The sequence below is a fragment of the Helianthus annuus genome, chromosome 15, assembly GCF_002127325.2.
Source record: "Helianthus annuus cultivar XRQ/B chromosome 15, HanXRQr2.0-SUNRISE, whole genome shotgun sequence".
NCBI lineage: Eukaryota > Viridiplantae > Streptophyta > Magnoliopsida > Asterales > Asteraceae > Helianthus > Helianthus annuus.
Genome location: NC_035447.2, coordinates 146,531,521 through 146,547,341, shown reverse-complemented (window position 1 = coordinate 146,547,341; position 15,821 = coordinate 146,531,521). Strand labels below are relative to the sequence as shown.

Below are 15,821 nucleotides of genomic sequence, written 5' to 3'. Positions count from 1 at the left end.
AATAAGCATTTTCATCATGTTGAAGCAACACAAATATATCTTCTTTAATAGCTTGTTGTAACAAATTGATCATCATCTTTTCTGCTTTATAACTCTCTCTTTCTTGCTCCGTGAATTCTGAAATGATTTTACCGATTCCCACTGAATTCTTTGGCCTCTCATATTCAGTTTCGATACTCTCCCAAGATTTTAGATGATTCGCCTAAACCCAATTCTCAAACCGTTTCTTCCATCCGTGATAATCCTCAATTCCCATAAGTTTCGGGGGTTTTTGCATTGTTCCGGTTTCATTTTCCATTGTCATGGTCTTAGTAATGTCGGATGGACTAGCCGGGGTTGTAGCAAAAGCGTTGTAGAACTCAGTATCCATTTTTCAATGCACGTTTTTCAAACACAGGTACGTATGAGCGAAATCAGTGACTGGTATGTACTTAAGAGCGAAATCAGGTCTTATGGGTGGTCACAAAAGCGAAATAGTGTTTCTTGAGTGGTCACAAAAGCGAAATAGGTTTTATGGATGGTCACAAAAGCGAAATAGTGTTTCTTGAGTGGTCACAAAAGCGAAATAGTCACTTAAGTGAACTTTGGAGCGAAACCTGAAAGACTCTATAAGCGAAATCACTGGTTGTCCGTATGAGCGAAACATGTTCGAAGGGTAATTTGGACCATTTTTTGTGTGAATTTTAAGCTCAAACTTTCAGGGATTTGTCTATGGTCAATTTCGTTCAGTCTGTGAAAATTTGAACACGTTTCGACCGTAAAATCTCGTTCTGATGAAGAAAGAAGGTGTAGAAGTAAGAATTTATGATGAAATCCAGCAAATCTCTGTAGAACTCCTCCTCCTAAAGCTCTGATACCACTTGTAGGATCGTGTTTCGACCCGAACGAGTCTATCAGAGGAGTCTCGATCAGTTACAGGTGCGGAATACAAGTAACCAACGTAGAAACAGCTAGATTTTCACTTAAATCACACTTTTGATTGATATAACAGCGTTTACAACCAAAACTCACACCGGCAGCACCTCGGTATGGAAAACAAGAACACGTTACAAATGATTTCGCTCCTAGGGTATATATAGGGACTAGGTTTCGTTCATATGGACATGATGTCCATAAAGGCGAAACCCCTTGTACACATAAGCGAAACCCTAAGCTAATGTCCCTATGAGCGAAACCTCATCACTAAACACATACATTTCCCAGTTTTCTCGTAAAACGTGTCCTAATCTAACAATTTAAAGCTAAGACTCGATACAAGACGAAGTCGACAGATGCATGCACTAACAATAACGAATGTTGGTTCCTTTATATGGAGCAAGATAACCTCTAGTATTTGGATGTCCAGCATCAACAACGTAATATTTATCTATAATGAATAAAATAAATAGTATTACTTATATAAAAAGTTAAGCAAAACATAAGGTTTAAGCAAACATGGAATGGTACTAACCACCTATTGGACGTGGAAAATTAACTTCGGACCTACACAATGCTTCATTGAAAATTCTAGTATCATGTGCTGCCCCCTCCCATTCAGCCCTTACAAACGTAAAACACATGTTAAAATCACATGCCACCATTATGTTTTGTGTCACGTATCCTTTTCTACCAATATATTTTGTTTGCTCGTGTTCTCGAACAGATGCCCTCACATGTGTCCCATCGATAGCTCCAATGCAATCCTACATAGAGAAACATAGATGGTTCATTATTTCAAGGTATACTTTAAATATGTAACATATGATATGGACTACCTTGAACATCGGGTAATAGTGAGAATTTATAATTTTTGATGGTACTTCTTCATTGTAATTTGCACTAGGCTTTATAATGTCTTTACTTAACTTAAGTATCGCGTTTAAAACAAGACGAAAATGCCTACGAATAGTTTCTCCCGAATGATTAAATGTTTCTTGGACCAATCTATTTCCAAGTCCATGTACTAAAGTCATCAAGAAAATCCCAACTGACTCGTAAACAAAAATATTGCGTGTTTGTTTCAACCCATAATGCGTTGAAAGATCCAAACATAACATTTTTAATACCGGTACGTGAAGCCTAAAATTTTCATAACAACGTCTTGGATGACCATTAAGTATTTCTTGAATAAAGACATTGCCTGTAATGGCTAAACCACATAATACGAGCCAAATTTTCTCTTCCTTCGCCTCGTTTTCTTCATCTCTATCACAATCGGTTTCGTCACTATCCGCATCCATCTTATTAAAAAAACACACATATAGATAAACACAACTAAGATTAAAACATAATTATTTATCTATTAGATGTTTTAAAAACTATATAAGCCTAAAAACACCATAAATGAGAAGTCACTTTTCCAATAGAAATTTTAACCACTAAGGAAACACACATAATCATTTTTCCATTAGATATTTTAAAAACTCCATATTTGCCATATCACTTGTTGGAACCATGACATTTTCACGAGCTTGCTTTTTCAAGAAAATGTCTAGTGCGTGATAATAATTCCTTGAACCTTCTTCAAAACCAGGAAAGGTTAACACAATATCCATGCACTCTTTTGTGGAAGGTGACGGGTTTTGCGGTGGAAACGATTGTGAGCTTCTCGATGATAGTGCCTGCATAACATTATCAAGTTTGTCCTCAAATGCAGAAGTTATTGAAGTCTTTCTCTTAGTTGAACGAGAAGAGGAAACATTCTTAGACTTCTTCCTTTTGGTTGAACTATTTTCGGAGAAAATAGGTTCTTGGTCATCGCTGGACACATTTATCTTGTCACTATCACCTTTCCCTTCAATCAACTCTTCATCTTTATCGATCATGTTTATAAAATTAGAAGGAGTCTTAGTGTTATCTCCAACTGCAACACAATCTCGAAATAAAGGCTCGTAATACATCTTATACATCTCTAAATTGTGCCCTCTTAGCTTGGAAAGGTCCTTATCTCCCTGTACAAATAAAAATATATAATTTGTAAGCTAAAAAATAGTTTATATACTACATTTAACCAAAACTGATTTTAATGAACTATAGAAAAAAAACTAAAAAAAACAAAATATTACCTTTATTTTTTCATCCCACCATTCATCCGTTGCATCAATCGTCTTTCTCACGGGATCCCACCCAATTCCAGATTCAAGTCTCATTAAACGATCATACAACTTCCATTCTTTCTTCATAGTTTCCAATGATTTTTAATTTGCTTGTGGTCGAAAGTTTTCCTAGTACGCTCTTTCATGTACTTTTTCAATTTTTCATATCCAAATTTATTAAAGTAACCAGTTGGCTTGTTCCCAACTCTAACCTCATTCAAGCATAACTCAAGAAATATCATATGAGTATCATCCGTCCATAATGATCTTATTTTCTTTTTCTTAGTTTTCATGACAACAACATCATTATCATGGTTCAGGTCCATGACTTGAAAATTAAAGCAAAGAGAAAACAATTCAATAAGTAAAAAATGGAGAGAACAAATGACCTCAGTATATGAAAACAGGTTGGTATTACTCCACTTCAAGCAAATTTTTTGAATGCTTGATAAATGGTAGATGGGCGTTTGATAAATAGGATTTTTTTAAGGCAAGAGTTAATGGTTTGAGAGATGGTAGATGGATTATAAGAGTTGATCTTTTCTCCATATTTGCTTAACTTTCTGCAGTTTTCACAAGAATGAAGCTGGCTTCTTTTAATAAAACTTCAATGTGGCTTATTACACTGTATAAATGCAAATATGAATGTGAGGTAGTTGGCTGCAGTTTTCACGAGAGAAGTTTGCTACAATTTTGAGTGGAATGAAGTTATACTATATGTTTAATACAAATCCATATGAGGTAGGTGCAATATTAAATGCAAACAGTGGTGACAAACTAATCGGTGGGTTATACAAAACAGTGGTGCAATATTAAATGCAATATTAAATTCACTCATATTCCTTTTATTTGAAAAAAAAAATCACTCAAGTTGACTAATCGGTGGGTTATTCAAAACCCATGCTGATCATGTGAGTCAAAATAATTAATAATTAATCTTTAGTTATTTGTTAAGTTATTTTGTATTATGGGAAGGGTATAATACCATTGTGTGTATCAGATTCAAATGAGTTAATCCACCATTTGAGGGCAAATGAGTAAAAAAACATTTTCTTCAAATAAGTTTATTCAAATAAGCTAAAAAACCATATTCCCATAAGCTTCTTGGAATTAGCTTATATAAGCTAATAAGCATAAGCTTAAAAAGCTAAACCAAACACCCATTAGTGCTTATTTTGTAAAAATAAGCTAAATGAGCTATAAGCTTAGATAAAAAAGCTAGGCTAAACACCCCTTAATGTTTGAGTAAATTACAAGTTTTGTCCTTTATGTTTATATCAAATTGCAGACGTTGTCCTTTTGAGCAAAAGTTTATAGACGGTGTCCTTAACCTTTCAAAATCTTGCACGTTTTGTCCTGTAGGCCAAATCAGGTTAGAAATCTCAGTTAAAGATTGTCATGTGCAATGCACATGAGGGTAAAATAATAATTTCCCTCTTAACCCTTTTAGTTCCCCCATTTATAACCTTCCCAACCCCTCACCTAGCAATTTTGTTCAATATTTGATGATTGAATTCTAATTAGGAAGTTTGGCATTTAAATGTTTGTGTCGGACTTGCCGGATTATTCTTAGCTCTCATGCTTCACAAAGATTTTACAATGGGACCTGCCAACTATTCGACAAAATGCCTCAGAGAACACAAGGTTTATACAATGGGTTTTTTGATGTTCTTAATCTTGTTGAGTGTTGTAAAGTAAGACATGATCCTCAAAGTGTGGTAAATGTCCATGCTTTAGCAATGAAAGTTGGTGTTCTCGCAATAAGTGTATTTGTTCAAATGTTGGAGGATGGAATCAAGATTGATTCTTTAACTCTTTTGATTGTCGTTTCAGCGTTTTTGAGAGTTGCAAAGAGATTAGGATATTTAAAACTTGTTCATAGTTTAAGTGTATAAAATGGTTTGCTTTCAGATTGTGATCTACAAAATGCTCTGATCAGTTCATAGGCTAAATGTGGTGACTTGGGCTCCTCGGAGAGAATGTTTCTTGAAACAGAAATGAAAGACAAGATTTCATGAAACTCGACAATAAGTGGTTGTTTAAGCAATGATCGGCCCGAGAAATTTCATTGGATTTGGAATTTGCAAATTGAACAGAAGAGAATAGGTGGTGGTTTGGGTGGTTGGATGATAACATGTTGGGTGGTGAGAATGATCAACAGTTGATTAATGGTTTTGAAGGGTTGAGAGGGTTGGTGAGGGGTTGGTGGTTGTTATAAATGGAGGAATTGAAAGGGTTGAGAGGGAAATTACCATTTTACCCTCATGTGTATTACACATGACAGTTTTTAACTGAGATTTCTAACCAGGTTTGGCCTAAAGTACAAAACGTGCAAGATTTTGAAAGGTTAAGGACACTGCCTGTAAACTTTTCGCCAAAAGGACAGCACCTGTAATTTGATGTAAACATAAAGGACAAAACTTGTAATTTACTCTGTCGTGGTGTTTAGTGATTGTTTTGGAAGGATTGAGAACGAGTGAAGAAGCTTTGGCTGGAGCCCGAGAGAGTAGTTTTTTTTTGAAAATGCGAGTTGGTTAAGCCTTGCTTGCTCCGCCGTTGTTGATCGGGCGTTTTCTGGTTCCCGCCTCTCGCCATAGCTTGCTTCTGTGAGGTGAGTAGAGGGAAATGCTTCTCCTATCAATTAACTCACCGCTCGTTTAGTCAATGGTTGTTTCAACTTTGAATAAACAAATTTCTTATTCTCGCATATTGGTTATTGTTAGGATCTGAGTTTGATAAGATTGTGTTTGCTTAATTAGGTGAAGATGAATGATAAATAATTGCAGTGGAATTAGATGAATAAACTTTCAACACAATCAAAGAGAGAACAATTTTAAGCAAACATGTTTAACATAGAATTGAATGATTGTATTTGGTTACAATTGTGACAACTCGAGTTTCCAAGATTCCAATTTCGCATTTATTGCACGATCATTGATTGTTTAATTGTTGGCTTTCACAATTAGTTTGCTGTGAAACTGTAACGTTTTGATTCAGTTAAGTATATTGTATATTGAGCATGGTTATGTGTTGATTATGAAAGATTTGTCAAATGTATGAATTTGGTGGTGAAACTGTGAACTACTTTGAGATGGTGTACTATTGTAAATTATGATACTTAGGAATGTATAGAGTAATTAGTGAAACTCTAATCATTCTTAACCCTAATCTCTTCACTAATCACTACACAAAAACCAAAACACGTACTTTCACTTCTCTGATCTTCTCTGGCAATCATCACCTTCATCATTGGCACAAGTTCTTCATCACTCTTGAATCCACACTTTCTCTAGAATCAATCCAAGGTAATTGTTTATTGTTTGCTTGATTATATCAATTCTTGATTCTTGTTAAAACCCTAGTTCTTCATATGATATTCTCTGTGATTATTGATTGGATTCCGATTATGGTGATAATGATGTTGAATAGTCGTTTAATCGATAGCCCGATGATTAAGATACATGATTGATTTGATAATTGGAATTGTTGCTAGACAGATGCAATGTAATTAGGGTTCTTAGTTGTGATAACATGAAAACGTAACTGATACAATCGCAATGAAATGGAATGTTCGTATGTATGATTGATTGTTGTCTGGGTTTTAGAATGATATACAAGGTCCGTAGTTTGTATAAATGTTTGTCAGAGTTTTAAGCTTTGTAACCTAGTCAGACTTTTGAAAGATACATATGATGTCCGAATTTTCTTAGATAAACAACAAGGGTCCGACTTTTAAATTGTATTAGATAGTCCAACTTTTGTGTTATAGTGCCTTGTCCGAATTTTTTTAAAGGGGATGTATGTCCGACTTTCACTTGATTAATGTGTCCTATCTTTAAACATTTGAAAGGGGTCCGAGTTTTGTGATCCCAACCCATTGTCCGACTTTTTTTGAACAGGGAACCCCCCCACTTCTTGTCCGAGTTTCACTAGCATGAGTAAAAGATCCGAGTTTTATGAGAATGGATCCTGTCCGAATTTCATAAAGGATCAAAGGTCCGACTTTTAGGTGTATCATCATATCCGAATTTTATGTAAATTGCTGCCATCTGAGTTTATGCTTGTTGAGTGAGGTCTGAGTTCTTTTGAGCATGTGAAGTCCGACCTTTGTGGTTAGTATAGGGTCCGACCTTGAATGCTTATACATGTATGAGTTCTTAAATGCTTGCACATGTCCGATTTTCTGAATACTTATGCTTATACATGTTTGAATGTCTGATCTGAATTATAGTGATGTTACATGCTCTGAGTTCTGTTTATACTTGAAAAGACTGTGTGTTTGTGATGTCAAGTTCAGAAACCAGTATGAGAAACAACATGCTACTATACCTTACCTGTATGTGATTATATGATACTGTACTTTACTGAATGATACCGTATGCACGAACAACCTTTATCATATCATTCCGTACACAATGAACGCACATAACCCAATTGCTTGGATATCAAAGACTTGCAAACCCTAATTGAGTATAAATACCTACATCGAGTTTATGTGCAATGTATCCTAGGTCGTGTGTAACGGACTTAGACATTTAATAAACCCTAGAAGCAATAACATACCGAGCAAACCAAGGTGAGTTCACACAGCCAAGGCATGGGGTTCCCAGGGTAGGAATGGGATTTGATTATTTACTTGTACTTACCTAGATAATGGAAATTGGTGATATGATCCTCGGGTGAGGAAGGTTATTGATAAGATACTACTAGACTAGTGATACTAATAGAACTGATCTTCGCATACACGCCGGGGTTGGCTGCGATAATATGACTAATCTTCGCACACATGCCTAGGAAGGCTGCGAACTATACACAAAACTTCGCACAGGTGCCGGGTGGCCGCGATACAAATATACCTAGTCTAGAATACTTGGAAACTTTCCCTAATCTTCGCATACATGCCTAGAGGGCGGCGATACGAACTAATACGATACATGACATAATGAACGAACACAAGGCTTACTGTACTATTACAATTACTGAACTATAAACTGTGAACTCGCTCAACTAGTTGTTGCTCCTCTGTTACATGCCTTGCAGGTCGTTAGATATATTGAGCTTGCACAGGGAGGAGCTGGTCGTTGTGGGCTTGGATCGTGATGTTTCGTTAAACACTTTATGACATTTCATACTTTATTGTGTTAGGTTTTACTTATACGCTTCCGCTAAACAGTGATAACATACTTATGTTTTGGAACACCTTTCATATGGATTGGTTTGGTTTAATTGCATTTACTTTTACTTTATACATTGTTCTATATGATTGGTGGCTTGATCCTGGTCATGTCACGCCTCCAAGCGGTAGTACTCCGCGTGTGGATTTTAGGGGTGTGACAGATTGGTATCAGAGCCATTGGTTATAGAGAACTTGGTTTTAGTATGGGAAAAACGTTTTTATTAAAACCAGACTATAACCAGAACAGTGCTCTCAACGATCCACAACGACGCTTCGCTCCACGTGCAAGACTCAACCTCCTAGGTAATAAGGTTTATGTTTATTGCCTACATGCTAGAATTGCATAGAACTTTGCTCGTAGTATGCTTAGATTACATTGCTCACTTATTGTGAATCCACTGATCTGATCTAGTTTTGGCTTTATCAATTGTTCCTTTGGTAGGGTTCAATCCCAACAATCTCCCCCTGGAACAGATGATGCCAAAACTCTTTATTATTCTGGATTTTTATTGCCTCATCAATAATTCCCTGACTTGTCCTTTGAATTGAAATTCAAAGTCCATGGAATCTGTATCATCCTCATCCCTACACAGTGGAAGTTCAAGGAGATCCTGCAGATCTTCAACACCCAGGCCAAGTGCTTCTTCCCTTGATATATGCTTCACTTCACCATTGGATTTGAGCAGAGTCAATACGTGGGTCTTTTGATCAGACTTCCACTTTAGTATCTTTGAATCCAATGGGTTTCTTGGGAGAGTTTTTATTGCTGATGAGTTTGGAGATTGAGGCCTGGTCATGACAACTTTGGCAGGATCTTGAGATTGTGTTAATCCTTGTTTCTCTGCCGTAAGTGTCTGAAGAACCATTTTCATGATGTATTCTTCTTGTACCTTGTCTTTTTTTGTTAGTGTATCCATCTGCTTTTGTTTCCTTCTTTGATAAAGGAAGGTAGTAGTTGGAACAATGTATTTCCTGATTGGTAACTTTTGTTGTCTAACTGGAACCACTGCCTCTGGATAATCGCGCTTTTGAGGAACAATGGGATCTCTTTTCCTCAACTCTTCCAACTTTTTGTAAGTGGCTAACACTTTATCCTCTGACCACCTTGTGACCTGGTTCCTTGACCCATAATCCGCAGCAATCAACTCTTCTTTCATTCTTTTCAGCTTTAAGGCCCTTTCAGGTACATTTTTCTTGTACTTGGCCCAGATTGGAGGATTTTGTTTTACCTTTTCTTTAAGCATCTTTTGAATTCTGGCTATCTCTTCTTGTAGTTCAGTGATAGTCCATTCTTTGTATTGATGCTTTTCTACTTTGTACTTAATGTATGCCATGATGTATTCAAGGTAGTCTTGCCTCATGCTTTCATCATATTTTTCAGACAATTTTTAGCAAAGATCTTTTGAGAAATGTTCTAAAGTTCTGACCTTGGTGAGCAGGTATTGCAGATTTCTCTGAATCTCTTTGTCAGACTTTCCCTCTGTATCTCTTTTAGATATATCCTCTGCTTGTTGGGCCTTTATCTTGAGATACTCTTCTATATTTCTTGGGAAAGGATAACCTTGAATGGATGGGAGTATCCTTTTTGCAGGGTCATTTTCAGAGTAAAATGATTTTATCTCCTCCCTAACTGCTGGAAGATCCAATGGATATTGTAATCCCACAGGAACAATAGCAGTGTTTGAATTCAGAACTTGAGCTGAAGATAATGGAACATGGTTTGGAATGGGGACAAGGGACAATGGTTGTGTAGATGTTGGAGTTGGGGAAGTGTCATCTTCCGTACAATGTTTGTTACTCTTCTCCTTTTGTGTTTTGGAGAAGTTGGTGGAGTGTTTGTGAGTTTAGTGGTGGTGATTGAAGTGGTAGGTGTCTGACTAATAGTTGTTGAAACAACTGGTGTTTCAACCACTATTGTCACTACAACAGTTGATGTGTCAACTGTTGTCTTCTGCTTTTTTGCAGGTGGTTTTTGTGGTGGTGATATTGGTTTTGATATGGCAGTGGATTGAGTGTGTATTGATGTAGTAGTGATGGCAGTTGTTGGGGTAACATCTGTTGAAACCACTGAAGTACCAACAACTGTTGATACAACAGGTGTCTTAACATCTATTGGTTTGGAGGTTTGATGTAAGGAACTTTTGGGGATTTGAGGAGTTTGTTTGGTGGTTTCGGAAGGTGTGGTTTTAGGTTGGCTTACTTTTCTAGTAGGCTATCTTCTTTTTGGCTTAGAAGTACCCCGCTCTTCCTTTTCCATCAAGACTTTCTTCTCTTCCTCAAATCTTTTTGACCCTTTTATTTCCATTGTCTCTTTCATGTTTGCTTTTAGACCAGCAATTACATTTTGAGCCACATCAACCTTTTTGGAACCATCTGGCCTTGGAATTTCTACCACCTGTTTAGACATTCGATCTGGTGGCATTTGTAGCTTTTCTTGTCCTCCTTTCTTTACTTTCTCCCCCTTTTTGGCATCATCAGGATTTTCAACATAGATGATTGATGGAGGAGCAGTGCCAGTGGTTTGAAGCAAATGGGCCTTAATTGCCTTGATATCTGCTTGTGTATCCTTGTACCTAGCTTCCATGACATTTCTGATCATTTGAATCTGAACTTCATGTTACTGATCAGCATATTGTCTCTGTTTGTGAAGCAAAGGTTGAAACATTTCCCAAAGCTCAGTGGGAGTAGGAGCAAATGATGGAGCAGATGTTGCAGAGGTTATAGCAGTGGGTGTAGCCTTTTGAGCTTGTAACAACTGTTGCAACATAGATTTGATTTCAGCAACAGATGTGTCAAGTTTATCAACCCTCTCCATCAATTCTTTGTATTTTAAACCATCACCCTAGTTAATGGGATCATCTGATTTCCCACCAGTGGTGGTTGTATCAGTGGTTGACTTAGGAAAAGATTCCCAAAAATCATCCACTGATGCCCCCTTTTTCTTGGTACTGGGGACTTCTTTCTTCAGTAGTGTCACACCCTGACTTTTGCGGAAGCGTGATTTCGTGTGACTTGCTTAATATCATTGCATTCAACCATAACAAACAACTATATGATAAATCCAAGATGTTCATCCTTTGATTAAGTTTAAAAAAAACATTACATCATTATTGTCTTGAAACATAGACTTAGAATCCGAGTTACAAACCATACATATTGTTTAGAGTTCCATAAGGACTCATCAAAAGACTTTAGCTAAAACCAGGTTTTGAAAGATGAGTCTCGTCCAGGATAAGACACACTAACCAAACCTTAAGACACGGATGACATCTTTTATTCTCAACATGACTTGAAACTCCAACGCCCGCCAGATCCATACTTAATTTCCTGAAATACATGTAGTTTGAAAACATCAACAAAAGTTGAGCGAATTCATGTGTTTAGCAGGTGTGCACGAATAACCCTTGAAAACCTTTGTAAGTATGTATGTATGTACTTGTAAACTGGTATGAAGCAACAAGTAAAAACAGATCAATTAATGTGTAGCTAATACATTAATATAAGTGACATGGTATAGGAAGCACTCAACCCTGTAAGCGTATTTCGTACCGGCCCTTCCGGCGGAACGACATAGTCACCACATGCGGCCAACTCGTAGGCCCATGGGTGGGGCTCGCAACACCCAATAGATCTATCACTCATGCCCCTCGGTCCTTATACAAGGATTAATGGTCTTAAGTTAATCGCCTACCCATTCACATGATCTAGCAGTACCTTCCTTAGCTAATCATACCATTTGTAATTGTTTGTAAGCAGTATGTAACATGCATTTCACCCCCGAAGTTAATAAACAAAATAGTTTAAAGAAAAAGGGGACATGAACTCACAGTTTTGCGTTCCTTGTATCCGATGTAACTTGAAGTTTCCTCTGGCGTACACGACTACCTACAATGTACTATGGTCTTATTAAACGCGTGGGTCGTGCCTTGACTTGGTATTGATTAGTGTCTTTGAGTTACGTTTCAAAGTTTCTTCATTAATATTCCAGGTATATAATTATTGTCAAAACAATATTTTAACTTAAATTATATTTATTAAATCTTGGAATAATTGTTAAACAATATATATTAACTTAATACTTCCCAAGTATTGATACTTGTATTTCCTTCCCAAGGATGGGGTATCTTGTGTACTTTTGCCATGTTTCGGGGTCGTACTCCGGTGTGTGTTTATACGTATGAGAATACGTATTTTATCGTATTCATTAAGTATTCTTATACTTTATTTCGTATTAATCTTCCGGAATATTATTTCTAATAAAAATTCCTATACATTTTCAAAATATATATTCTAAGGAATATTACCTAGAAAAATTATTTATAATTTTTCCTTTGGCAAAAATATTCGTATTGTCATATAAGTTCCAATAACAATATATTTTCAAGTCTCACTTAGAAAATATATATAAACTTATTTTTATCCAAAAAAAAATAATGTATTTCAAGTGTACTCTAGAAAATATATATCTTTCCCAAAAATTATATATCTTCTAAAAATTCCAAGAAAATATATTTTTTTATTTCCCAAAAATAATATATTTTCTCCTTGTCAAAAATATGATATAACCTTGTAATAATTGTAAAAATCATATTTTCATTTTTCTGCGTCCAAAATATTATTTACCAAAAACATATTTATAAGGGTATTTTCCGGAATATATCGTAAGTTACATTCTTTTGTTCAGTTTTACAATATTATGTGTGTAACTTGTATTTTTATTCCTGGAGATTTTTGGTAATATTTTGGATCGTAATTTCTTGGCGTTTGATAAGTTATATTATTTCAAATCCTAAAATAATATAACTAATACACATAATATACAAATAATCACACATGTGTGTCTTCAATGTATATATATTCTAAATATATATTTAGCCACTTTTATTTATAAAAAAAAACAACCTCCAATATTTGTATTTTTGTAACAAAAATTATGGCAAAGTTTATATGGAAAACTCATGGTTAAAATACTCTTGTAAATATTTGTTTGAAAATATTTTTCTAAGTGTTTACATTTTTAGAAAATTTTGCCATAGTTTCCCCTAAAAATGGAGGTTTCCATGCTTTCAAGCATATCATTTTCTTTTGTAAAAATCATCACAAACAATTTACAATCATCAACAAACAACATTCACTTACCAATCTTGCCAAAATCATGCATATTCTACTACTTCATGAACTTGAAAGTTTGTAACAATTTGTAGTAACTTGGTAGTGTGTTTAGTAGGTTTAGTTACCCTTTAAAGTGTATTCACTTCTTTAGAAACTTCATTCTTAAAGAAGTTGGGTGGGGGGGGGGGGGTTATTGCACGGACCTCCCGGCCGCTGGAGTGATCCCACTCCACAAGCTAGCAACGTCCCAATGCTGCCTGGCGGTGAATACCCCATCCCGAGCTTAGTCCGTTTCCCGCTGGGAAGAAGGTGGCAGAATACCCCCTGCCTGGACTCGAACCCGGGTCTCTGTGAAGAGTAGAGGTGGGACTGGCCAACTGGGACACCCCAGTTGGTTCTTAAAGAAGTTGGGTGTTTACAACTTCAAAACACATTTTCTAAAAATGCTTCTTTATATAACCTTCTTGTTACACAAGTGTTCTACACTTGTTTAACCACTAAAAATAAGATTTGTTTATGTAAGAACCAAGTTTTAGCAAAACTTATAATTTTTAGCTTGGTTTCTTTAGAAATCCTCCATAAATCTTTAGATCTATAAGTATTATTACTCACATTAATCATTATTTTTCAAGAAACATTATATTCTTTCAAGTTCATGTCTTGCATGAGGATGGTTTATAAATATCTAACATTTTCATCCTCTCATCTTGCTAGATTATGTTTTTAATCATGATCTAGCAAGATCATATAATGATCTACATCATTTACACAAACCAACAATCATCAAGCATCATAACAACACTAAACAACATGATTTCTTTAAGATTTCTTATAGTTTTATGCTTATGTTCATGTTTCATCTTCAAGTTTCTTAGTGTTCTTCATGATTTTCAACATGTATCATTCTTTAACCACTTGAAATAGATGTAAAATGAAGAGTAGAAGATCTTACTACTAGCTCAAGGCTAGGGATGATCAAGTGAAGAAATGAAGTGGATAAAAGCAAACGGTGAAGGTCCTTCAACTTCCGAAAGCTCCAAGCTCCCTAATTTAGCTCCTTACACCTTTGTATAGTAATGGAATGGATGGATGAAGGTTGAATGATGGTGGTGTGTGGTGATGGGGTTACGGTCGAAAGCTCCCAAGGGGAGAGGAAGATGATCAAGTGTGTGTTTAAGTGTGTGCACAAATGAGCTCTAATCTTCCAAGTATACTTATAACCCATTTAATCCTTTTATACATTGTGTAATATTTCATGTAGTAGGACACAAGATCTTATTTAATATTGGAATAAAATCTATTAAATAGACCATGTGTTGGCTGTAGACTAGGGGGGGGGGGGTCTAGCATAGGTTTTAACTAGTTGGTTATCATCTAGTTCATTTCCAAGTGTTTGTCATATGTATTAGTTATTAGATATTTTTATGGTGTTATGATGTTTGGGGACCATAACTAGCTTGGTAATGTTAAAACAATGCTTTTAGTGAATATTTAATGTTTCGGGTAGTGTCTGGTTGTTCGGTTAGCTACCGGTTCGTTAAAGTGCTAAACTATACCGTTTAGTGTTCTTTATGTACCCTTTTGTGACACTTTTAATTTCCGACACTTAGGAAAGCATTCTAGGCCAGTTAATCATTTTTCTGCATGATATAAGAGTGTTAAATAGCTGAATTTTGCTGAATTATGCTGAATTCAGCACTTTAATTGAGTTTTAGGCACTTTCCGGCACTTAAACTATCTCTAGGAAGGCAATTTTATGACCCTTACTTTTCTACACACTATACTAGTGTCATACTTGGTTTCTGGCTCATTATGAGTCTCAATACGATGTCTGTATATCTACTGAACTTTGTCAGCATTTTTCTGATTTGTCGGATAACTGTACTAACTGTATTCGTGCATCTTTTGAATAAATAAGGTTTGCATGCAGTCAATGATATGTCATTTGCAATATGTGATGCACATGTGTGTATAAAGCAATAATTAGAAAGCAGTTCAAGTCATTAATTGTAATTCAGCACAGTCATTAAACATTAATCAAGATTAATTAATTGTACGGATGCATGCAAATTTGGCAGTTGTCACAAGTAGGGGTTACCATTTTAAGTGAACCAGTGTATAAAGGATATACACCAGTAGACATGATGGTTCCCAAAGAAGAAATTGTCTTCAAGGGAGTCTGACTAATGAAACTACTGTCCAGGTATAAACCAGTGGGTTCAACACCTGTAGTAGCTGCTCCACTTGAACTACTGACAGGAATTACTTGTAATTCCTGCAGTGTAGCCTCCTCAACTATTGGTGGGTTAGCAGAGATAGAGACACCAGACTCAGTCACTTGTTGTGGTATATTCTCATTGACAGGTGATTGAGAAGAACGGATTTGTGTCTGGGCTATATCAAGTGCATCCAATAGAGGTATTATTGATGGTGGAATTTGTGCAGTGAGGATAAGGGTA

At 35.9% G+C, this 15,821-nt stretch overlaps 1 protein-coding gene across 1 annotated transcript; it reads right to left on the bottom strand.

The window, feature by feature from the left end:
* Positions 1 to 2,375: 2,375 nt before the first annotated feature.
* On the bottom strand, positions 2,376 to 3,443 carry LOC110910589. The gene is made up of 2 exons (XM_022155213.2): positions 3,045 to 3,443; positions 2,376 to 2,930 (listed from the first exon to the last, which is right to left on the bottom strand). The coding sequence occupies exons 1-2, from the start codon at positions 3,159 to 3,161 to the stop codon at positions 2,376 to 2,378; spliced, it is 672 nt and encodes a 223-aa protein (XP_022010905.1). The 5' UTR covers positions 3,162 to 3,443.
* Between the last annotated feature and the right edge of the window lie 12,378 nt (positions 3,444 to 15,821).

Coding starts and splice junctions, on each gene's coding strand:
- LOC110910589 (XM_022155213.2), bottom strand. CDS start 3,161: ATGAAGAAAGAATGGAAGTTGTATGATCGTTTAATGAGACTTGAATCT. Junction 2,931..3,044: donor GGTGGGATGAAAAAATAAAG/GTAATATTTTGT, acceptor TTATTTGTACAG/GGAGATAAGGACCTTTCCAA.